We start from the raw sequence: 25,583 nt of genomic DNA on the forward strand, positions 1-25,583 counted from the left end.
CCTCTCGATGAAATACACTTATGCCAACGATTTTTCCAATCCCCGAAACATGCCAAATTGTCCATTTCCGGTATATCCATCAGCACCTTCTTCGATTCAGCTTTTATCTCCTCAATCGACTCGAAACGCGTTCCCCGGAGTGGTCTCTTGAGTTTTGGGAATAGCCAGAAGTCACACGTAGCCAAATCAGGCGAATACGGTGGTTGCGGAACGATATGCGTGGAATTTTTGGCGAAATGGTCACGAAGAACGAGTGCATTGTGAAACGGTGCATTATCGTGATGCAAAAACCAAGAGTTGTTGGCCCATAAATCTGGCCTTTTTAGACGAATTGATTCACGTAAACGACGCATAACGCTCAAATAAAATTCCTTATTAACAGTTTGGCCAGGTAGAAGGAATTCATAGTGCAGTACACCACGAAAATCGAAAAAAACTGTCATCATGACCTTTATTTTTGAACGACTTTGACGTGCTCTTTTCGGTCTGGCCTCGCCTTTAGCACGATATTCGCTTGATTGGTCGGTTGTTTCAGGGTCATAAGCATAAATCCAAGTCTCATCTCCCGTAATGATGCATTTGAGCTTGTCCTGATAGTCTGAAAGCATTGTTTCACATACATCAACGGAACGACTTTTTTCCAAGAAATTGAGAGTTTTCGGTACCAAACGAGATTTGACTTTTCGTAGGCCCAAATGGTCTTTCAAAATGGTTTTCACAGATCCTTCTGATATTCCGATCATATCAGTAAGGTCTTTAACAGTCAACCGACGATTTTTGAGCACTAACTCCTTCACTTTTATTGCTCCAAGTCATCAACACGTTCTCTCTTTAAAGTCTTTGTACCCCTTATAAACATTTTTCTGCGACGTGGTCGAATCACCAAATGCCTTCTGCAACATGCTAAACGTTTCAGCAGCCGAAATTGCATTCCGCAAACAAAATTTGATGGCACTTCTCTGCTCAATTGTAAAAATTGTAAAAATCGAAAAATGCACTCTTGGTCGTTTGGTAAACACAAGCGTAAATATATTACTGATAATGACATTCACATGAAAGTTGGCCCAGTTATTAACAGTGTTGCCAACTCATGAAAAAAATAACTAGAGCGAAATTTTAATCCCGCGAAGTTTGACAAATAAATTCACCTTACTTTTTACCCACAGAAAATGCGACATAGCTTAGGGGAAAAAATATTTGGAATTAGAAATAAATATTTTGTAATCAAACGGTTTTTATTGAAATATAACGCAAAGTATAGAAAAATAAAGTATAAAAGCAAAATATGTATCCGCTTTGGCTGCTTACAAGTGAATGATTGAAAAGAGACAGTAGAGAGCATTTCGACAGAAGGTCTAAATAAACCAAATAAGGTTGCCATGTAACTAAAATACATTAATTGGTTCAACACTCCCATTTTTAATTACATTTCATTTTAAAAATTAAAAAAAAAAAAAACTTGCAAATGCACAAAACTTGAGTTTTTATATGAGAATCAAACTTAATTGGTCTCTGAAATTAATAAATTTATCTTTTGCAAGCGATTTTGTTAAGCCGTCCGCCAGTTGTTCAGCTGACTTTCTGAGCACCAACTCACTATGCCATCGCACAGTGGTCCGGCGGCTGGACAAAATTCAATTTACAACATTTTTGAAATAAAAACTTGATAATGCAGATGTTTTCTTAAATATTCAAGGCAGATTTCCTGAAAATATTACTTAATTTAAAAAATTTTTCATTGTAGTTTTTTGACTTTAAACATGAAATTGTATGCAAATCGTACTTCATACAAGAGTTTCATTTTCATGTCTGCAAATAAATATTACCATTTGATTGTTAACCAAATATTAAAAAAAAAAAAGATAATTGAATATATTAACGAAAACAGTAACAATTATCTTAAGTTGTGGTACAAAATCCAATTTTTTTTTTTTTGAAATTTCAAAATTTTTCGAAATTTTTTTTTAAAGATCATTTTTTTGAGTGGTCCACACCGGTCCACTTGAAATCAACATGAGTGATGTAGCCACATATTTCAGCTATGATCTCAAACTGAAATCTGTTGCGCAAAGTTACGCAAATGAAAAATAATATAGCTTTTGTGCATTTACCCACAGGCAAAACGTTACATATGGCTTATGCAATTTTGTGTAAAAGACAGAAAAAGACATCACAGACCCCATCAGCATTAAGAGACAACAAAAAAAAAAAATTTAAATTAAAAAAAAAACAAAATTAAAAATTAAAAAAAAAAAATTAAAAAAAAAAATAAAAAATAAAAAAAATCTAAAAACAAAAAAAAAAATGAGGAGAAAATAACCTTACCGTAAACCTCCACGTGGTACTCTCTGGGGTCGTGAAAAATGTAAAAATGAACTCACCAGCTAATTACGGAAGTAAAAATGTATTTATAGTATTCAATGAATTTAAAATTTGCTAAAACTAAGGTCAGATTCGTCATCACTGATCCTTAAAACCCCTAAATATATATTTTCAGCTTAATTAAATGAGTTTTTGAATTTTGTCCGCCAACGCCTTCTGGTCGGACCACTGTGTTCGCGTCTGCACATCACCAGCGTAGTCTGCATCGCTGTAACCACGTAGTTCAAGAGCGCTGCTACTTTTATAAAATATATCCATACTCAACGTGCCATTGAGGTATGTACCTTAGTTTAACGTGTGCTGTTGTCGGCTTTTCGTTATACCGACTCATATTTCACCCAGCAAAAGCTATATCCGGCGGTGGCTACAACCAGATACATAAGGCTGCCGATGGTCTCTCTACAGGGAAACTTTATCGAATCACCATCATTGTCAAGATCGCTCCAATTGGTGGAACTGTCAGCGGGTGGGACTGCAAAAGAAGAGTTTTGCATATTAAACCTTGCAAAATTACCTTGTTAGCATAAGTATTTTGACCAATGAAAATTGAAAAGAAAAAAGAACTTCGCTCCAAAGAATTTTATTTTTAAATTTTCCTGTAGATGCTTCATGAGTCCCGTAACGAGTTCGCTATTTGTTGCTGCAACTATACCACAATCAATGTAGATAGCCAAAATCTAACATCCATTTTCGGTGTTGCGCGTAAAAACTCCTAGATAGCGATTTGAGATCTTGAGTCCAAAATGTTGAAGAAAATATGTAAACTTCTTATTCCAGCAACGCGACGCTTGCTTGAGTCCGTATAAACCTTTTGGCAGTTTGCATACACGACCACTTTCGTCGTCATACCCTTTCAGCTGCTGCATAAAAACATTTTCACTTAGATCGCCATACAAAAATGCCGTCTTTACGTCAAATTGCATAAGATGCATTTTACGCACTGCTGCCATAGCCAAAATGCATCGAATCAATGTAAATCTTGTCACTGGACTAAAAGTTTCTTCGTAGTCAACGCCATACTCTTCGGTAAAACCTCATGCAACCAAACGTGCTTTGTAGCGGTCAAAAATAAGTACTTATTAAAATCTTGCCAATATGTGAGGCCTTATGATAATTTCGAAGAGTGTTTTTACAAGAGACGGCGCACTTCCAAAATCAAGACTAATTGAATGCAAAGCACCTAAAATAAGTTTAAAACCAAAACCTATTGATGTATAAAATCACTTTCGTGTTATTGATTGGTACCTCTGATATTATGAAACCTTCGTACACATAATTCTTTATTCATATATCCATCATAGTACTCGTATTGAATGGCCTTCTGCATGTACATTTTATTTCACAGATATCTGTAAAATTTCGAAAAACATTTTTTTTTTCATAAAATTTTAATATAATCCTTTAACCAGTTAACTGTGGCGCTCCCATTTAAAAATGCCAAGTTTTGTGTCGCCAGAATTGAGCTATGACGAGTATAGTCGTCAATCACAGAGTAAGTTGCGCTGGTAAGATATTGGATGAAAAAGATGGGTTAATTTTATAAAATTGGGGACAAATGAACTAAAAATAAAAAAATAGTAATTTACAGAACTTCTGGACAACTTTATAATATTTACGCACTTGAAATTCTTACGTTGCACTGTACTTATTTGATAGGAACCGCCGACACTTGGTAAGATATGCACTGACACACACGAGTTAGCTGTCTAGTTTATAAATCCACTTTTTGACTTTTGCCTTTGCCCCTTTTAGGTTAGCATCTAAAAAACGTTATCATCGCACATAAATAAATTCATTATGCGAACTGGTGAACTTTTTCAACCAGTGCATACGGGGAAGCATGACATCATCTCAAATTGTTTATATTTTCTATTTGTTTGTTTAATTCCGGCATAGCATCAAAATATTCTAAACATCTTGAAATTTGAGAATATGTGTTGTTTTTCTCAAAAATTGTAATTTAAATAGCCAATGGTCACTAATTTATACGCATGACGAGTATACTCGTCAATACACAAAATTTTGCCACTTCTCCATGACGAGTATACTCGTCAATCACAGTTAACTGGTTAAGAACATGTCAAAAAAGTTTTAGAATGTAAATTTAAGTATTTCTTATATAGGGTGGGCGATGTAAAATTTGCTTTTTGAATCGGCTATAAAAAAAAACTAATCAATATTTTTTCAAACCTTTTTTCTTTATTTTGAAGACTGAACATTGTCATTTATGAATGAAAAATATTATCGTTCAAATGACTGCCACGACTGGCTTTACAGTAGGCCATTCGATCAACGCAATTTTGGCAACTTCGATTTCGTGTTTTAAAACATCAATCGTCTCTGGATGGTTCGCATAGCATTTGTCCTTAACGGCTCCCCACAAAAAATAGTCCAACGGACTTAAATCACAGCTCCGAGGCAGCCAATTGATATCGGAATTTCGTCTGATTATTCGGTTTTCAAAAACGGTAGCCAAAAGTTCGAGTGTAACTTTGACAGTGTGACAAGTTGTACCGTCCTGTTGAAACCAAATGTCGTCCATGTCATCCCCTTCAATTTTTGGAAACAAAAACTAGTTGAGCATGTCACGGTAACGCTCACCATTTACTATAACCACGGCTCATCGCTCATTTTCGAAAAAAAATGGCCCGATGATGCCGCCAGATCAAAAACCGCACCAAACCGTGACTCGTTGTGGATGCATTTGCTTCTCTACAGTAACGTGTGGATTTTCTGAGCCCCAAATCTGACAATTTTGCTTATTGACGTAGCCACCGATGTGAAAATGAGCTTCATCAGAATAGATGATTTTTCAGTAAAAATGCTCATCTTCGGTCAAACGATTTTCTGCCCATTGAGCGAAATTTTGTTCAAGCGTATAGCGTCCCATTTCGTAAATATCAAACCTTTAAGTAAAATATGAACACATTTGGCATGTTCATTTTCAAAAAAATAGGTGGTTCAAAAAGCAAACGCTATATGGCCCAGCCTGTATTATAGATCGTCAACCGTGACGACTCTATTCTGTGCGTTCGAGCGCTGAGAGAGGTTGAATTTTCATGTATTCAAACTTTAGACGCGTTTTTCTCAAAACTTTATTTTTCGAATTGGCGTACACAATAACTCGAAAAGTTATTGACCGATCTCCCTAAAATTATACACACATCTTTTTTATGATATTAATTTCTATGTGAATTTACAATTCGAAAATTTTTCGAAAAAATAATTTTTTCGCAGAAAATTCACCCAAAATTTCCTTTTTTTTTTTGAAGCATTTTATTCCGCAATTTTTTTCCATTTTTGTTTAATTCATATAGAAATTATGACATTAATAAACAAAAAACTGTTTGGTTTTTTGTATTCAGGTCACTGACGCCGATGCTACAATGCCCGCCGACTGAGAAGCCCCGCTGAGACCTTCCTGGAGGAATTGAGTGCACATCCGCCATTTTAAATGATTAAAATTAAAAAAAATCAAAATTTTGAAAAAAATATATTGACTTCTTCATTTTAAGTAATTTTAATGAAAATCAGAGAAAATATGGCCGTTTACAGGTATCTGTCCCCTTAAAACCAAAACAGCATCAATTCCTTTAAATTCTTATCAAAACCAAACTATTATTTATTCAGTATAGAAAATGGTCACACAAAGCAACACAATAAAAACAGGCTTATTATGTAACACCATTTCGCAAAATAAAATATTAAAAAAAAAAAAACATTCAAATAAAAGTATTAAGCAAATTATAATAAAGTTAAGAGCCATTCAATTCGCTCAGCAAATCTAAAAGTATTTTTTGATGCTCCACCGCACGCACACCCATGCGCTCAAAGTCCACTGCATTCATATTCAAAAACTGGTCCAAGCTCACATTTTGCTCTTCAAAGGCCTCTGTGTACCGCTCCAGGCCGACACTACGCAACAGCGTGGCCACATTCATGGTGCGATCGAGCAGATTCATGTCGCTCAAATTCTTTGACACGTTACTGTTGTTGTTGGTGCTATTAGTGAACGTGACATTGTTGCTGCTGCTCAAACTTGCTGCCGAATCATTAGTGCTGCTATCGCTGATGCTGTTATTATTAACACTCCCAAGTATAGCTGAGCTATCGGGGCTTGGGATGTCAATGCAGAGGTCTGTGTCTGAATTTGTCGTAGAATTCAAAGTGAAGACTGGCGGTGAATCGCCCACAAAATGTGAACCGTAGGCGTTCTTCAGCTGCTGTGATTGTTCTTGGTAATTTTGTTGCTGCTGCTGCTGCTGCTGCTTCTGTTGTTGTTGTTGTTGCGATTGTTGTTTTTGATGTGAATTTTTGGACTTCGAAAGAGGTGCTTTGAAGTACTCCTCCTTAATAGGGGCCGCCATTGGCTTGGATTTCTGTAGGCACTCCATATTAGCTGCCACTCCTATGGCGACACCGCCAATCAGCGTCTGCGTGCACTCGTTGATGGGTGAAAGCCCGGGCGATTGAAAGTTCTTCATAGTCGGAGTGAAACAGCGCACTTGGATGTGATTTACAAAAAGGCTTTGTCCGTCATGGAGGCGGCTCGGATCGAAAACCATGGTGGGCGTAACCTCATACTTGAACTCCATCACCTGGGCCAGCGTTGGCGTTTGACAATCTTCCATTTTACGGGGAGGCAAAAATGTAATTATTTAAAAATAAAAAAAATTATATCCTATACAAAAATTTTTCAATTATGTACTATTGGACAAACGAACACACACAAAATTACTAATTAAATGAGCTGTAATGCCGTTATCTTGGAATAAGTAGCTGCGCGATATGAAAGCCGTTATGCACTGGCGCGCTGTCAAAACAAATGACAGCGCGAAAGTAAAGTAATGCAGAAGAGATGATTTTTTGGGTATTAAATTAAGAAAAAAGAAGAAAGGACATTTATAAAAGTAGATATTTTAATTTATTTTTATTAAGGGGTTAGGGGTATTCAGATGCCCGAAAAAATTATGATTTTCAATAATTTTTTTTTTGCTAGTCAGTTGTTTCATTTTACAAAAATAAAAACATTGCATTAATACATCAACTTTCGACTTGACTTTAGCAAAATTTCAAAAAACAAAAAATAAAAATTGTTATCGCTGTTTGTGTGGAGCCCGTTTCTCCAGAAGTCCCTTGCAGTGAACATCAGAAGTCCTTGGAGATTCATCTAAAATCAATCGGATGAGAGAAATTAGTTTCATTAATAGATAATCTCGTGCCTGATCGAAGGCGGCCTTAGTAAATATGTTTCAGATTTTCGAGAAAAAAATCGACAATTAATTGTTTAAAAAAATTGAAAATAAAAAAAAAAATCCTTCGATCAGACACGAGTTTTCTATGCTTTTCAAAAGCAGTATAAATTTTATTGAAATCTACCAAGCGGTTTTTAAGTTACAGTGATCACCAGCTCAAAAAACATAGTTTTGAGAAAAACGCATTTAATGTTTTGCTATCTGCTCCGGAGCGCCCGAGCGCCCTTTGTTAATTGTTGAATAACTCGAAAAGTATTTGTTGGATTCACTTCAAATTTTCACACAATATTTCTAAGATATTATTCTTTAAGAAAATGCAAAAAAAGAAAAAATCAAATTTTTTTGAAAATTCTGACTACCCATTAATGACAAAGTATGATATATCATACGCAAAAAGAGCTTTTTTCAAAAACTCACCAAAAATCCACTATTACATACATATAAGCTTTTTATATTTACAGGACGAGTGAGATAAAAGAGTAATTTGAAAAAAAAGCTTTTTAGTTGTCATTTAAAGCTCTTTTGTTGACATTATTCAAGCCAATACATGTTGCGTTTTTCGAAAAAGTGAATAATGTCACGCAGGTGAGAACAAGCAACAGTATTATATACATAAAAACGTGCATTTACTCAAGGGTGAAACCATGAGGCATTGAATACATATAAAATGCAGTGAAAAATGTGCCCCGAAATGTGTTTTACCTTCTTGTAAATCATTTTTATCATACGTAAACGCTACCCCAGTTTGGCTTTACGGGCATTCATATACAATACCTTTTTATAGACAAGTAACAACTGAGGAGATAATTGGATGGCTCGAAGATCTGAATGAGGACGATAATGCAGACATTATAGACGACATCAGAAATGCCAATACTTCCACCTGAAGAGCAAGAGTTATCCGATTGCGATGATGCAGATGAGGACGATGAAGGTACACTGGGCGACTTGGGCCGCGGGGTTCTAAAAACACCATGCGAGATAAAAATTGCCAATTCAGAAGTCGATAATGTATAGTTTTTTAATGATGTGAGCAATTCAAAAACCTCGCAATCAGTGAGTTTCACTCAAAGGAAAAAGAAAAACCCACAATTCGTCGAAAGTGGTTCAAAAAAGAACTAAAAGGAAGAGAAGGCACAAACACAGCAATACGCGTTCACACTCCAGATATTATAGCAGATATTTTGAATAACGATTTAAGTCCTCTAGAACTTTTTAAACTAATTTTTAATGACGATTTTATGAAATATACACAAGCACAGACTATAAAATACGCTGTAAACAAAGGAGATGAAGCATTCACCCTAAATCTTGAGGAATTGTACACTTATCTAGGCATCCTTATACTAAGTGGGTTCAACAAAATGACTATTCTCAACCATAATTTCACTTGATTACCTGATAAATTTATTAGTTGCATTTTTAGGTACCAGCTTCTCGGATGTACTGGGAGACAGAAAGTGATGTGTACAACCATTTAGTGGCAGGTTCAATGGTGGAATGATAATTATAACGTCACGATGACAACAAACTGTAAAAACGATAACATAACGACCATAACAGGACTATGCAAAAGATATTGTCAGCAACAAAAACGTAGACAAGACGTAAAGCAACCAGTAATCATCAAGAAGTATAATTGCGGAATGGTGGAGTCGATCTCTTCGATCAGCAAACGGCAGCTTACCGAACTCGGATTAGATCAAGGAAATGGTATTGGCCCATTTTCAAATTTTGTCTAAATGGAGCTATTGTAAACTTGTAGATGTTATTTCGAAAAGCTTATCCAAAAGTAACTCTTCACGACGTCTTACAAGAAGCATTCTTTCAAAACCAATAGAACTTCATCCAGTTTCAGGACGAAAGAGGAAACGAGAAGACGAAACTAGATACGATGGAGTCGACCACTACGTAAATTATTCAAGAACTCAGCGTCGATGCAAATTTTGTGACAAGTGTACAAAATTTATATGCATGAAATAAAATTTCGGATTGCACCCAGATAACTGTTTTTACAAACATCATGTAACTGACTCATCAAATAACTAAGAAATTTAAAAATGTGTGGAAGTACATATAATATGCCAATTTATAAATAAAATGTTGATTAGAATTCAAAACCTATGTATATATTGTAATTTTACTTTCATAGAAGTAGCTCTCCGAATACGCTTATGTATGATATATCATACGCTTTGCCACGCCTACATCTTTTGAGATAATTTTTTGAAAAATGGAAATGAGCCGTTTAACATCAACACAAATATTTGGTGAAAATTTCAGTCACCTTTCTTAACTCGTTTTATGTGTGAGCATTAATGGGTTAATGAAGATTTAAAGAAATATTCCATTGTACATTTGTATGGGTAGCCTTTGTTTGTCCAATATTTGTTATGCTTAATTACGAGTGGAGTTCAATAAGTGCTCGTGTTACAACTGAAGACACCATTTTTTTCAAATCATTTTTTATCATTTGCGGCAGCGATTCATAACGATTCATGCAGTTTGGCGGCGGCAACTCCGGATGAATGGGCTGGTGCGTTATCGTGGTGAAACAGCACCTTCTTTTACGCCAAATGTGGCTTTGTGAAAGCGGTCCAATACCTCACTGTAGTATTGCCCAGTGATCGTTCTTCCTTTTCTAAAAAATCCATGAAGATGATGCCCTTCGCATCCCGAAAAATCGTCGCCATGATCTTTGCGGTCGATGGGACTGTCTTCGCCTTCTTTGGAGCAGATTCACTGAGAGAAATGCATTATTTTGATTGTTGCTTACTTTCTGGTGTATAATGATGAATGCAGGTTTCAGCAACGGTGACAACTCGCCACAAAAATTCTTTCGGATCTCGCTTAAATTCCTCCAAATACCGCTTCGAAGTTAACAGCTGTATCCGCTTGTTGTCCGCCGTAAGCTCCCACCGGGCCGACACTTTTTTCAGCGCCAACTTAACTTGTAAAATATTAATTGCCATTCCGGTCGAGACACCTACGCACTCTGTTACTTCGCGCTCTTTCGTTCGTCGATCAGCGGGAATCATGTCGTGGACTTTTTGAATGATTTCCTCGGTAACCACGTCTGCCGGGTGTCCTGGTCGCTTCTCATCAAAAACGGATGTTCGCCCACGTTTAAATTTGTGGAACCAATTTGTAACTCTGGTCATAGATGGCGAAGCATCCCCAAAGACAGCATTCAACTTTGCTTTTATCTCCTCTCATTTTTCCCATGTAAAAACAAAAAGCGAATTACCGAACGATGCTGCTCCATCATAGCGAAAATCATGAAACACGTCTTACTCGAATAGCTGCCAAATCCAAACGAACCTATCAATCAGTCTAAGATTTGTTTTGCCGTCGTTTGATAGATGGCAGCTCACGATGCTAACACCAACTTTCCTCAGATACGCCCTCTGTCATCAAACGCGGGTACTTATTGAGCCGCCCTCGTATAATAGCGCCTTGTGATGTATAAAAAGTAAACAAAGCTTATGGCAATTTTGTTTCTCCTAAAAACTGTTGCCTTTTCTTTGGCTTCCTTTCCTTTTCCTTTTTTCCTGATCAATTTTAAAATAAGTGTAGTCCGGCGCCAAAATACTGTGTTCGATTCTAAAAATGTCACAATCAGTGAAGGCAATTGGTTTATCGAAAATCATCTGACTATTCAAAACGTTAATATTAAGATATGCGTGGGTCAGACGAGTCTTGGAAAAGGCCCATGAAAGAAGAATCGACACACACCATCTTTTTGTCGATTTTAAACCTGTTTTCGGCTGCACGAAAAGGAGTTGTCTGTATGTCGCGATGTCTGAATTTGGAATCCCCTAAACTATTACGGCTATGCAAAATGACGTTGCTCAAGCAGCGCCATCAGAACTGGAAAGGACCTCTCCGAGCCGTAGCACTTAACAACCGCGCTGTTAGTTCCGCCTTTTCCTAACTTTATAAAACAGCGAAGGCAATGGGTCTGGTACAAAATTTCAGTCATGGTGTGGGGATGCATATACAACAAGCGAATAGGTGCTTTGATGTTTATGGAAGATAAGATAGATGCTCGATAATATTTGAATATTCTTCAATGTCATTCGACAAATAGTGCAACAAAGTTTGGCTTCATTTGTGGAAACACTCAGCTCAGTTTAAATTCTACCAGAGCAAACATCCAAAACATTAAGCTCATATGGTCAGAATGTGGCTTCTTTTTAATTCCAGTAAAATATTGGATGTAGTAGAGGAAGAGGAAGGCCTCCTCTGCGTTGGAAAGATCAGGTGGAGAAGGACTTGGCTTCACTTGGTGTGTCCAATTGGCGCCGGTTAGCACGAGAAAGAAACGACTGGCGCGCTTTGTTAAATTCGGCCAAAATCGCGTAAGCGGTTATCGCGCCAATTAAGAAGAAGAGAAAATATTGGATATCAATCCAATAGAAAATTTATTGGCATATTTAGAAATGAAAGTTGCAAGAAAAAACACTGAAAAAGTCGAGCAGAACTCGTTATTTTAGAAGGATGACAGAAGATACCTCAGGGCTGTCAAAAATTTAGTCATCCTATGAGAAGCAGACTTTACGAGGCTGTGAATGCTCGGAGTAGTCAAAGAAAGTACTGATTCACATTTTATTTTTTAAACTTAAAACAGGTATTAACTGCAACGTAGAAAGACTTTTTTGACAAACTGTATTTAAAGGGTGTTCAGATTGGAGGTAATTTTTCCAATAGAGTTTTTTTGACAGATAGCGCGTGACTACTGTCAAACTAATTTTTTTCAGTATTTATTGACATTTCATCATGAAGAGACTTACGCCTCAGCAATGTTTACAAATCGTACAATCGGACTACGACAATCGACGCTCTATGAAAAGTGTTCATCGCGCGCTCAAACCAACTTCTGGTGCTCAGCGATGAGGCCCATTTTTGACTTAATGCTTACGCAGTCAATAAGAAAAGTTGCCATATTTGAGCTGAAAAGTAACCTGAAGCGTTTCCAGAACAGCCATTAAATCCTTTGAAAACAACCGTTTGGTACGGCCTATGGGCTGGAAGAATCATCGGCCCATATTTCTTCAAAGCCGAGGCTGTCTGAATGGCGAACGCTATCGCACCATTATAAATGAGATTTTGGTGCCGGCAATTGAAGCCCGTGATCACCACAACATTATGCTTTTTTTTTTGCGGATGATGGGGTCTAAAATTCATAATGCATCATCAAAGCTACCTTCGCTGCAATGGTGTGTCCCCGGACTAAAACATTCTCCCTCGTTTGGATCGGTCGCCCACTCTGGAACCGCTTTTGCATTACTTCAGAGTGGCGTTCCATCTTTCTCATTGTAAATGTGCCTGCGTCGAGGTCCCGTTTCTTTACATGGAGAATTCTTTCCGCGAAACAACTGATAATCTCCGAAGTTTCCTCGCTACTTAGCATCTTGTCGATTTCATTTCCAGTTGTTAAGTGACCGACTGCATTCTGCAGCGTTCGACGTTCTTGTTCCCAACGCATGCATTGGAAGCGGCATGTGCATGTGGGGTGCTCGCTTTTTCATATTTTGAGTAGGTATTTCTAGGCGGCCGCCGTGGCAGAATGGCTAGGTGCGTGACTATCATTCGGAATTCGGAGTACGTTGGTTCGAATCTCGGTGAAAGACCAAAATGAAGAAAAATATTTTTCTAATAGCGGTCGCCCCTCGGCACGCAATGGCAAACCCCCGAGTGTATTTCTGCCAAGAAAAAGCTCCTCACAAAAAATATCTGCCGTTCGGAGTCGGCTTGAAACTGTAGGTCACTACATTTGTGGAACAACAATAAGACGCACACCACAAATAGGAGGAGGAGCTCGGCCAAACACCCAAAAAGGGTGTACGCGCCAATACATATATATATTTATATATTTCTGCAAATACCCGTGCCTCGAAAGCATTTGGGTTGTACAAAAATTGACCTCGCCGAAGTCCCTGCTGTTTCATGTGGCGATGTCTTTTATAAGCCGAGCCGTCCATCTGCCGCATGTTTCGTTAATCCAGAGGTCTTGCCATACATATCCTTAGCGTTTCATCCCCTATTTCGCGCGCTGCATATTTGCTAACTCTTTGTTCCATCTCCACAACATTTGGTTCCAACAAGACGGCGCTACTTATCATACAGCACGAGAAACAATGGATTTACTGCGTCGTTGTTTCGGTATGCAATTTATCTCTCGTCTCGGACCAGTGGATTGGCCACAAAGATCGTGTGATACCACACCTCTGGACTTTTTTTTGTGGGGGTATGTAGAGTCTAAATGCTTTGCGGATAAAACAAGCTCCAATTGAGGCATTAGAAGCCAACATTGCTAAAATTATTCACGAGATACCGACCGAAGTCCTCTAGCGAGTCATTAAAATTTGGTGTTTACGGATGGCCGAATTGCGGCGCTGTTGCGGCCAACATTTGAATGGGATTATTTTCTAAAAATAAATGTCATGGATGGTTCTAGACAATGAAGTTTGCCAATCAATTTGAATGTTCGTATATAGTATGTATAATTGGCGCGTATACCCTTTCAGGGTGTTTGGCCGAGCTCCTCCTCATATTTGTGGCGTGCGTCTTGATGTTATTCCAGAAGTGGAGGGACCTACAGTTTTAAGCTGACTCCGAATGGCAGATATTTTTTTTATTTTTATGAGAAGCTTTTCTATAGCAGAAATACACTCGAAGGCTTGCCATTGCCTGCCGAGAGGCGACCGCTATTAGAAAAAACTTTTTCTTCTTTTGGTCTTTCACCGAGATTCGAACGTCCGTTGGCTCTGAATTCCGGATGGTAGTTACGAACCAACCCATTCGACTATGGCGGCTATTATTTCAATTTAAAATCCAATACCCCTAAGTTGAGCACCTTTTTATATGGAGAAAAGGAAAAACAATTTCATATTTGATTCACTGCACTTTCTTTCGCGCCCTTTTTGACTCACCGCTTTAGATTAAACTAACGTTATTTTTACCATTTCTTCACATTTAACTAAATTTAAAAATATAAAAATGTAATAAATTTCATAAATTTACAAAAATAAACCCAAAGTATTCTGTGTAATTTCAGTGAAAGTTTCATGGCTGAAAAATTCCACTAACAGCATTTCGTCTTCAAGTTTCAATAAATTCCAGTCTACATTCGTGTAGTTTAACAATATTTTATTTGACTTTTATTGATTAACAAACATCAGTATTACTACGAGTACATTTATTATTTATATTTATAATTTATATTCGAGTACATACATACAATGCAAGAAACAGATTTTTTAATTACAGAATACAAGACCTATAGAATTACGATATTTTACAGAGTTGCTGATTACTGCATAAAAATACATTTAAGTACGCAAAGAATATTGTATTGTATTGGGTAAGGGTACATTTGTATTACATTTATATAATTTACATGCTAAAATAAGGGTAATATAATGAAATGTACTTTCATTCAATTATTTTATAGACTAATATTATATATGTAAGTAAGTTTATTTAATTTTTGCATGGAGACTACTAAAATATCAACGAGTGTATATGTATGTATATGTGTATTGAAACTAATTAAAAAATTACAAATAATTGTACATAGAATGAAGTTTTCGGAGAACCGCTGGCTTTATGCCACAAACTAATCAAAGCAGCCTAAAAGTATATACATGGTTTTGTAAAGTACACAAAGTGCATTGCCTGTTAAAAACACGTGCAGTAACGTTCTTGCGTTGAAGCATACTTTTAGGCAACCCAGCGCTCCTTTGAAACGCAAAACATTTTGTACAAATGTACATACACCTATTTTACAAATAAAAATAATGACATATTCAGCACGCCTCATAACAATGCCAAAATTAGTACTAAAGTATACGAGCGTAGTTATATTCACTTACAAATTCGAAAATAATACTTTTTTTTTTGCATCAGTGGCGATTTGTATCGCAAAATTTACAGGCAATATAAACAACCTTCTTTTTGTTGTTGTTGAGTTGTTTAAAAGTCTAAAAACTAAATGAAAGTGAGCGCGAAAAATGAGACAACGAAGAAATATTGCATGCCTACTATTAATTATATACAAACATATGTATATGTATAGAGGTATGGTGAGAGTTGCTGAAAAACGCGCGAATTTGCGCGATTATAGATGCATACTTTCAGGCTAACTATATTAGCGCTTAATTGAGATTTTGATTTCAATTTTGCTCATTGTTCAATATTTTCCTCTTAAGTGATGTTTTGAGTGATTGTGTGTGTGTGTGTAGTGTATTTTGTGTTAGTATATGTGTGTCTACTTTGGAGTATATGCGACTTTGAATGCATGTGTGTATATGTGTTGGTGTGTGTGTATGTGTGTAAGCGCTTTAAATTGCTAATCAGTTGTATGTGCCTTCTCACTTTTTTCTCTTCCCCATCTTCCTCATAAGAACTCTCAACACCTTCCACTATTCAATCATATTGAATAGCAGGCATGAGAATATCATGCCGAATATCTGCAATGCAAAAAAAAACAATTAAAACAATTTCCTTCCTTATGCAACACCTCTTAATCACATACCATTAATATGGCCACCGCTATGGCCGTGCCGCCAATTAATGCCGCATGATCGCGTATAAAGTTTGTTGTCACATACAAACAACCCTGACTGTATAGATTTGTTATGGTTGGAAAAATGCTGCATTCTTTACGTTGACCTCCAAACAATTCCTGACAGCAAGATTCCGGTACGGGTCCATATCGATTCCAATCGTGCCAAGTGTCAACACCACAGCACTGCAGACGCTCCTGCGTTTGATCCCAAGCCATGGTGACATCACGACGGCTTCCATAGAGAGCCATGGTGGCGCGCATTTCCTACGCAAGCGCGAAAGAGAGGTGGATAAACGAATAGGAAATATTATAATTAATGTTTCGTGCAAAATGCATTTATTTTAAAAAATGATTTGGTTACCTGTCGCATCGTTTGCTGTACGCGTTCTCTGAAGACATAGCCCAGTATGCCACCGATTAGCATCGTCACAAACACTAATGCCACAATTATGAAGTACTGCAAAGCATATAAAAGTGGTAAGTTTAAAAAAAGTTTTAATTTGGGTACTTAAAGGTATTAAAAAAATCTATGAAATAACATATTCTATGAACGTTTATTTAAATGTAACTCTTTTGAACTTCATTTTCGAAATGAAATTTTGAAACACATTTCAATTTGATATACTGATAGATCAGTAACTGCTGCAATAAAGCTGACTACACTTCAATAAAACAAATTTACGTTTAACAACTTTTGCAGCTTAACCATGAGTAGCGTCATTTTTCTAACAAAAATTAAATTGTTATTGTAAAGCTGCTGATAAGTGTACTTCCAACCCAAGAACGATTGGTTATCCATCGTGCTTTCAGCCGTTCTCTAGTATGCAATGGCATTACTCTGACTCTTTCTTATACATGTATATAGGTAAGTATATACTTATACATCAAAGCGACACTGCAGTTCCATTGAATTCAAGAGCAGCCGTTAGTTTTTTTCTCTCATAGGCTCATACATATTTTTTTTAATTCATTTTTCGAGTTTAGAGGGTGAGCGTCTGGTGAGCGTTTTCAGGGGTTAGGCAATTAAGGGGAATTAACTATTAGGCCTCTTTTTTCACCAAACTTAGCAAGTGCCGAATAGATGAAGCAAATAAACATATGACCGCACCGCGAGAAGAGAATTTCCTGAAATAACATGTGCTGGTAAGGCAGTGCGGCCTAATGAACAATGTATAGCCATACTCGCTAGCGGCGATTCTTACACGATAACTTTGTTTTTGCTTTCGCATGCAAATTTTTCGTCAAGTTAGGCGAACATAGAGACAGGGAGCGCGGAAATGGCGAATAATAATGAAGATTTCAGCAAAATCATTAAGCATCACTTGTTTTATCGGAATGGCGGCGCTTGATTTCACTGCCCAATGAGCAGACGACTCAACAGTCGTAAAGATTAAAAAGACCAATCTAAAATGCTGCTCTTAATCTATAATAGTGTTCTCCCTAGTCCAGATTACCAACCAGAATATCATAACTTATAAGAAACTAAATGGAGTGGCGACGGTCAAGGACTGTCTGAATAATCCCAGGCAGCACCCGCATGGACTAATTCAAAGTCAAAAAAGTCAGAAGGTCGAAGAAATAGGGCCCTTAAGTGCTAAGTCTTTCCTGGAAAACGATTTTGAACTCACTGCGAGCAATGTGTTTCCTAAATAAACCTATAGAACGCTCTAAGATTTACTTTAACAAATTGTGAACTCAATCGAAATCAATTATTATTATTCATATTTATCTATGAAAGATACCCAAGATTCCCATGTTTATACTGAATGTAGTTGAGCTTCTGCATTTTTTAGACTTTTTGGATTACTTTTACCACTTATTCATATCATCATAAACATACGCATTTTGTAAAGACGGCGCTAATTGTGATTGGAATGAACTACTGCGTCCAAAAATTTAGTCGCCATGCTGCTCACCACAACTACTCTTATGCAATTCAATACTTCCTTTCCTAAATTTCTCTATCGAAACTCAAATATTCGTGTGGGAGCAGTGAGATCCATCTTGGCATTAGTTCTTGTTTCAGGATTCTTTGTAACTTTCAGCTCATTTTCATTTTCAGTTTTCTTAGTGTTTGCCATTATTCTTTACTCTTGAAGTCATTGCTGTAGATTACCTGACCGAATTAAGGCTTGCTGTGTTCTTGAATTTAATACTAAATATCGAAGATTCGTGAAACACAGAACTGCTGACAACAGCTGCGGGTGGGAAGGAGTAAAGAGATGATTTACTTACTTATATTTGAATATGACTCGAAAAGTTATGGGAAGCCCATAATGAAAGTAACAGGGATTGTCGTGCATTATCTCAACTATGTATTAAAGAAAAATATAAGAAAAAACCTGAGGGGGAGGTATTTTACAAAAATTACGAAAAAAAGCTTTTTTCGAGCATTTTGAAAAAAAAAAAATTTTCCAAAAAACAGAAATCATTTTATCAAGTTATTTTACCTTAAAAAAATTGAAAAGAATATGTATACCTATATAAAAAGTTAAAAAAAATCGAAGATACTACTGTTAAAAGAAAAATATACCAAAATTTTCAGCGTTAAGTAAATCTCGAAATAGTGAAATTTTTTTAAATTTTTTCAGTTTACTTTTTACTATACTCGTACTCAAGCCTACAAATAAACCAATTTTTAAAAAAAATTTGCGGCAATGTCAAACTACGTGGCCTACTTGACATGGAATCGCGCAGTAGCAGTCATTGTATAGACCCAAAAGTAAAAACACTTCCAGCTGGTCATCGAAAATTGCGCACAGCTGAGATCACCTGATTCCAAAACGCTGTTTTACTATATGGGATATGGTTACATCGCATCAAAATCGTATCAAAAGTGGTAAAAACTGACGTAAAAACTTAAATATAATATTTCTCAATAAAAAAGCATTATTATGGCTAAGGAATATATAACGAACATTTGTTATTCTAAAATTTATCCACTAACTTAATTTTCGAGAATTCGTTCTCAGGAGAAAAATGTCGAAAAGGAAGTACATGAACGCAAAAACCAGTAAAAAACTTAATAAATTTTATCTAAAATATATTTACTTGCATTCTCCATTATAATAACCTTTGACTCAATTCGCAAATTTTAATTCGTATTTATTTTTATATTGCGATCAGCTGTTTTTCTCACTTGCAAATTCTTACAAGTAAAAATGTATCCAGTAAACACTTGCAACTTCCCCTCAATATGAAATATTATTTTGCTCTCTCACTTTCCCCTACTTGGCAATTTGTAATAATAATTACAAATTGTTTGCTTCATGAATAGGCCTAAATATTTGTTATTCTAAATATTTATTATTCCAAGTTAAAGATATTATTTTGTATATGTTTTTTTTTTTTGTCGATATTCTATTGTTTTTAGTGTTACTATAAAAATTCTTATTTGGCATAGCAACCCCGCCAATACCTTCAAGCGAAATTACCCAAGCACTCACACCATCACACACCTCGGTACCTATCAAAAACAAAGGCAGAGGAAGAGAGTATTTACTTGTAATTTTGCACAATGGTTGCAGGAGAGCACCTAGCAGTAGAATCTCCTCTCACAATAATAAAATATACGCCACTGTTGATTTTGCTCCACTGCTGCTACCTTGTAAATGTGCATTGTTCGTGCACATCGCTGTACCACTACTCGGCTCTCAATAAATTTGGCAGGGTCGACTACTGAGCTGACGAAACTGGAAAGTTGCGCCTATTTTTGTTTTTTTGTTTTTTTTTTTTGCTTTAAGAAAAAAATCCTCCTTTTATTCTCTCTCTTTCTATTATATTTCTTGTTCCCATTAACGTAACCTAACTTTTAATTTCTCTTTACAAATCTTTGCTATTTTCACACTCTCCTTTTAGTTCTCTCACACACATCGGCTGGAATTACGAAATGCTATTTTTCCACATCGATATGCGTAAGCTTGAATTCTGTCATTGTTGGCGACACTGAAATTGAAGTCCTACTGCCGCCTTATCCGTAACCCCCTCACAATAATTCCAGCTTTGCAGTTGATCATAGAGCTACAGAGTCCATTAAAACTAGTTCAGTGTATTCCAGTCAGCTTTTTTACTACTTCAAAGCTTTGGTTACTTACATAGGTGCTACCTAAATGAGGCGAATTCGCTAAAATGATTAGCAAAATTTTTCTTTTCTAGGAATCACAATTTGAACTTTGTGGCACACAAGGAAGCACAGAGCAGCCTGCTTCACCCGAACTAAAACCTACGAATATCTAAATTCTTTTATAGACAAGAAAGCGCAATTCTCGGCTCGAGCCTCTAACAAAACTTTGCCTAGAAAGTGCACCCAGAAACCTATCCCATTGGAAGTAATTAGAATCGGTTTAGGTTCCAATTCAATTTTGCATGATGATTTTGCCAGCCGAGCTAAAAAATGCGCCACCCAAAACCCCATTGCAAGTAATTATTAGAATCGTTTAATGTTATAACTCGGTTTTGCTTTTGCGTGATGATTTCTCTAGTCAAGTTTTGCTAACGAAACGAGCCGGGAACTGCACTTTCTTGTCTGTATGTCTTCAGTGCTAACACTTAAGTAAATTATGATTTACTACACTTAGTTTTAATTCAATTTGTTTCGCTCCAATTTAGTTCATATCAGTCCATTTCATTTGATTTGAGTATTTGGGTATGCATTCCATTCCATTCCATTTCACCTTGATTTTATTAACTTCATTCTTCATTCAACTCACCGTTAACAGCAAACATTTGACCTCTTTACCCGCTCCCACACAACCCAAAAACGAGAGTAAACAAATCGCTACCGAAGTGACTAATAATACGTAAACAGCACCCGAAAATAGATTCGTGCCCAACAACTCGTTCATGAAACTGCGATCGACCAGGGTCCAGAGTGTAAGCGTGAAGACAGTTGCGCCACCGATCTGAAAAATACCAAAGAGTGAGACAAACTTTAAATTAAACCGAAAAGAATGGTTTTGATAAATAAAATGTTGCATTAAAAAAATGCTGATATTGAATTCAATGTTTTTTATAGAGGGTGTTTTTTAAGAGCTTGAAAACTGAATGTGATAACACGAAACAGAAATATTGTTGGAATGGTTTTTTTTATTATAATCTAGTAGATAATTTCATGGCATTTTGTGAATATAATTTTAATTAATTACGAACCACAAGCAGCTTGTAGTCAGCTGATAAATTGGCTAATAAAGGCTCTGTAAGTATGCCACTAGGCCCTGAACTCTTTCTAGGTGTCAATTCTGCATCAATTCAACCATGGATTGACGACTTCATAAGGTCTATCCATAGAGAGCGTTGGTCTGGGTTGAACTCATCCGGAGTAGTCAAGTGCTTTGTGAAAGAACCAAACAGGAAAATAGCGACCGTTCTCCTAAAACTCAGCAGAAAGGACCTGAGAGTACTGGTGGATGTAATCAAAGAGCGCAATGCCTGTGGTCAGCATATGGCTGCCTTGGGGCTCGTCGACAGCCCGATATGCCTATACTGTCTTGAGGATGACGACACTGCAGAGCATTTTCTCTGTAGCTGTCCGGCGTTTTCCAGAATCAGACTTAGGATATTGTGTTTGCGATATACTGAGTAAGGATAAAGTTCATCCTCTCCCTCTCCCGGATATCTTAAGATTCATCAATAAATCCAAGGGATTTGTAGAAGAGTGACCTCAAACAAATTTTTCCGTCTTACCACCCACATTTTATCTTTCCTATCTCTCTATTCGTTCTACTGAAATCTATCCGGGTGTAGTACAATGGTCTTCGTACTGAGTGCTTGGTATAAGTATCTGTTGCGTGCCCAATGGCCGACACTTCGACTTAAAAGAGCTTCTGTGCCCTAGTACATGTTTTAGAAGTAGTTAATACTAACCCTACTGACTGGCGCTGCTATCTTAAATGTATTGCATAAGGTTTTATTTAATCTAGATCTTCCGTGAAAATCAAAATCTTTCAGTAAATTTTCCACCTTGTGGACAAATTTCAGAATATCTACAACAGGAGTATTCTTGATTGCATTCGGATCCATTTGAACTCGGTAAAAGATTTGCAGTATTCGCTTTGTCAAGCCAATACAGTTGCACAAGTTACGCTCTGTGGTTTTAGCATCCTCCAGAGTCCAGAGTCTACACTCTGTCTTATTCCCAATATGAATTTTTGCGAGCTGATAATTTAAGTAATAGTGACCTGTCAGAAAAGCTTTTTTTTCTGATGTCTGCTTTAGGCAGGTATACGACCTCGGTAATCTAGCGTAAGTGCACTGGCCTACCATCCCAGAGGTTGTGTGTTCGAATCCCACGGTCCACGCACTTTTCCAAATTCGCCTACTTTCCCTCTTTCTATTGATTTTCCATCCCAAAAACATTTTCCAACTCACTCCTCAAACACCAACTTATCCTTCCCATCCTCACTCCTGCACAGTAGTTAGTGTATTATTTGCATTGTGGCTGATAAAATAAGCAAAAACAAAAAACAAAACCGGTTACATATTGCATCAGTGGCGCCAGCAAGAGAAAGCGGGCAACCGCGCTAATAGTGCAAACACATCAACTTTAGCGAAGTCCTCAACCATCTGTGCGATCCTTTTGGCAGAAAAATGTAAAACACAGATGGTGCTCCGAGCAGTAAGAAGGCGTTGTTCTTAAGTTTAGGACTGGTAGCGGCAGGCTGCTCACCTACTCTGTCCGAAATCAAATAGATTAACGTATCCAACGCAAGACAAATCTCTTGTCGAGTCCCTATGCTCCCGAGAGGAGTGAACAACGAGAAAACATAAACATGTCTTATAAGCCTTTTGGCTTTGTGGAATTCTTGTGTGACTTTCGAATGGCTAATTCTTTGAGTATTTTCCCAACAATTTACCTTGCATTTAGCCTCTGCCCAGTTGATACCTCAGAGTTCATCCGCAATTTCATTACCTTTCATTCGAGAATAACCCGGAGTCCAGCAAAGTACAATTTTATTTATTGCACTAAATTGGTTTAGGTCGTTAAGGCAGTCGTACACTAGTTTCGAGTCCACAGAATATGACTTCACCCCTAACATGATTTATTCTCGCACCGATTTAAATTGCTTAAAATTCAGACTGAAAGACGCTAACCGATGAGCCGATTGGTTTGGAGATTTTCGTGTTTGGACTATAAATTCCCGCACCGATTTCAATATTTGTTTTCGAACCATCTGTGAACCACTCGAGATGCCTGGGATCGCCGCAAGATCCTCCCAATACCCGTTCATCGCGATCTGAGATTATGATTTCAAAACAGTAGTTAAAAGCCCATTGGAATCATATCATCTGCTAATGAATAGATAATATTCTGAACCGGCATCTGTGATTTCAATACCAGCGGTACCACATTTCCACTGTTCCGGCGTAAAACCATACATGATGACTTGCCACACCTTATATAAAGAGTTTTCCAATAACAGGTGTTACAGGTGAATGGATTGCGCTATTGAGAGATGATTCACGATTTTTTATGGCTGGAATTGGATGGTATTGATCTGGACAACGTTTTTTTATCAACAAGACGGCGCTACGTGCCACACCAGCAACGAAACCATTGCTCTCTTACGGGAAAAGTTTCCGGAACGTGTTATCTCTCGAAGAGATGATCACAATTGGCCTCCGAGATCTTGTGATTTAACACCTTGTGACTTTTTTCTTTGGGGCCACGTGAAAGAGAAGGTCTACGCCAACAGCCCAGGGTCGATTCAAGATCTCAAAAATGGAATTCCTGAGGCTATCGAGGACATAGGGCAGCCACTTTGCAATTCATTATAGAAAATTTCATGAAAACGATATTGTCCTGTAAGCGTGATCGTGGTGGTCATTTGCTTGATGTTATTTTCCACTATTAACGGTGTACTTTGCTCTTTATAATGAAATAAACATCCGATCATTTATATTAAGAAAAAGCAGCTTTCTTTGAATATCAAAATAACATCTCTTATTAAAAAACCGTTTTGAACTCCTCCTATTTGTGGCGTCCGTCTTGAGGTTGTTCCACAAATGGAGGGACCTACAGTTTCAAGCCGACTCTGAACGGCAGATATTTTTATGAGGAGCTTTTTCATGGCAGAAATACACTCGGAGATTTGTCATTGCCTGCCGAGGGGCGACATTATTAGAGAAAATGTATTTCTTAATTTTGGTGTTTTACCGAGATTCGAACCTACGTTCTCTCTCTGAATTCCGAATGGTAATTACGCACAAACCTTCTTGTCTACGGCGGCCAGACCTTACTGAACTGAAATGTGAACACAGCTTGCCATTCTCAGCTATCAAACCATAGTTATCGATATCGATAGTTCTCATGCAGGTAAAATGAAAAAGTCCGATACAAGAAATCCAACACAAAAATGTTTTCAAATTAAGGTCACAAATGCGACGTAAAGCAGCAAGGTCTTGCATTGAGTTTTTACAAAGCGACTTCACGCATTTACGATAAATAAAGTCTGATAAATGATTTTTTTTTTTCAATTTTCACTTACAAATATTACTAAATTCGAGATGAAAAGGCTGTACTTGACGAATTGCCCGCAGCAATCCATGCGCGAACTGAAACCCATGTCGTCGTCCTGCAAAAGAGAAGATAAGAGGAAGGTGTTATTAAAAATTAAAAAATATAATTTAATAAAAATTCATTATTTGCTACAAAATTAATAATAATCAATTGACGCTGCGCATAACTAATTTGCGCGCGTTAAAAAGTCAATGCCAAATAAATTTGAAGAATTCGCACAATGGAGTGATGAAAAGATGAAGGCTCACTTTGGCGTTAACTGTAGTTGGGGTCTTGCATATTTTAGTTAGCCAGATGTTGAGCCTTTTGCTTCACAAGACGAGTACTGTTATTATAAATTTAAATTTATTTTTTGCTCATTTAACCTGTCACTTCAGTCACGCTGGATTTGTCACAATTGATTGAACATTAAATTAATTGCGTTCGCCGCTATGGGCGCTTTGGGGCTCTCAAGTGTCGAAGAACGAAAAGAGCAAATGAAATATACTATAAAGTGAACAAAATGGAATAATTTTTTTTTTGTTTTTGCCGTATACACTCGATTAATGGCAAGTATTATAAAGTTTTGTATAAATTACCAGTATCCGTCAATACTGGAAACTATACCTGTCATCAAGCTGGTATATCGTAGCCATATAAGTATTTATATATGGCTTATATGTAAACGGATTTCGGAAACTTACAGTGAATACTTGAGTTGTTTTGAGTGGCAGGTGATACCCAAGCGAGTTTCCGGATTTAAAGCACCCACCAGCACATACCGCGCAGTAGTTCTTGATTTGTTAATTTTCAAACATTAGTTGGGCAATTCCCCATATCAACGATATCCACTCAAGTCATACTGCGGTGTTGAGTTCAA

At 37.0% G+C, this 25,583-nt stretch overlaps 2 protein-coding genes across 3 annotated transcripts in view; both read right to left on the reverse strand.

The window, feature by feature from the left end:
• Positions 1-5,970: 5,970 nt before the first annotated feature.
• Positions 5,971-7,173, reverse strand: LOC129242867 (putative uncharacterized protein DDB_G0282129). The gene has a single exon (XM_054879758.1). It carries the CDS (start codon positions 7,011-7,013, stop codon positions 6,138-6,140), a length of 876 nt encoding a protein of 291 aa, XP_054735733.1. The 5' UTR covers positions 7,014-7,173; the 3' UTR covers positions 5,971-6,137.
• Positions 7,174-14,768: 7,595 nt separating this feature from the next.
• Positions 14,769-25,583, reverse strand: part of LOC129241033 (CD151 antigen) — an 82,131-nt gene continuing 71,316 nt past the window's right edge. For both annotated transcript variants that reach the window (XM_054877160.1, XM_054877159.1), the window contains 5 exons: positions 24,693-24,779; positions 20,919-21,110; positions 16,571-16,666; positions 16,177-16,473; positions 14,769-16,111 (listed from right to left, as the gene is read on the reverse strand). In XM_054877160.1, the coding sequence (XP_054733135.1) occupies positions 16,064-16,111; positions 16,177-16,473; positions 16,571-16,666; positions 20,919-21,110; positions 24,693-24,770 (711 nt within the window). In that variant the 5' untranslated portion in view covers positions 24,771-24,779 and the 3' untranslated portion in view covers positions 14,769-16,063. The remainder of the gene's footprint in view (positions 16,112-16,176; positions 16,474-16,570; positions 16,667-20,918; positions 21,111-24,692; positions 24,780-25,583) is intronic.

Source organism: Anastrepha obliqua, chromosome 3, assembly GCF_027943255.1.
Source record: "Anastrepha obliqua isolate idAnaObli1 chromosome 3, idAnaObli1_1.0, whole genome shotgun sequence".
NCBI lineage: Eukaryota > Metazoa > Arthropoda > Insecta > Diptera > Tephritidae > Anastrepha > Anastrepha obliqua.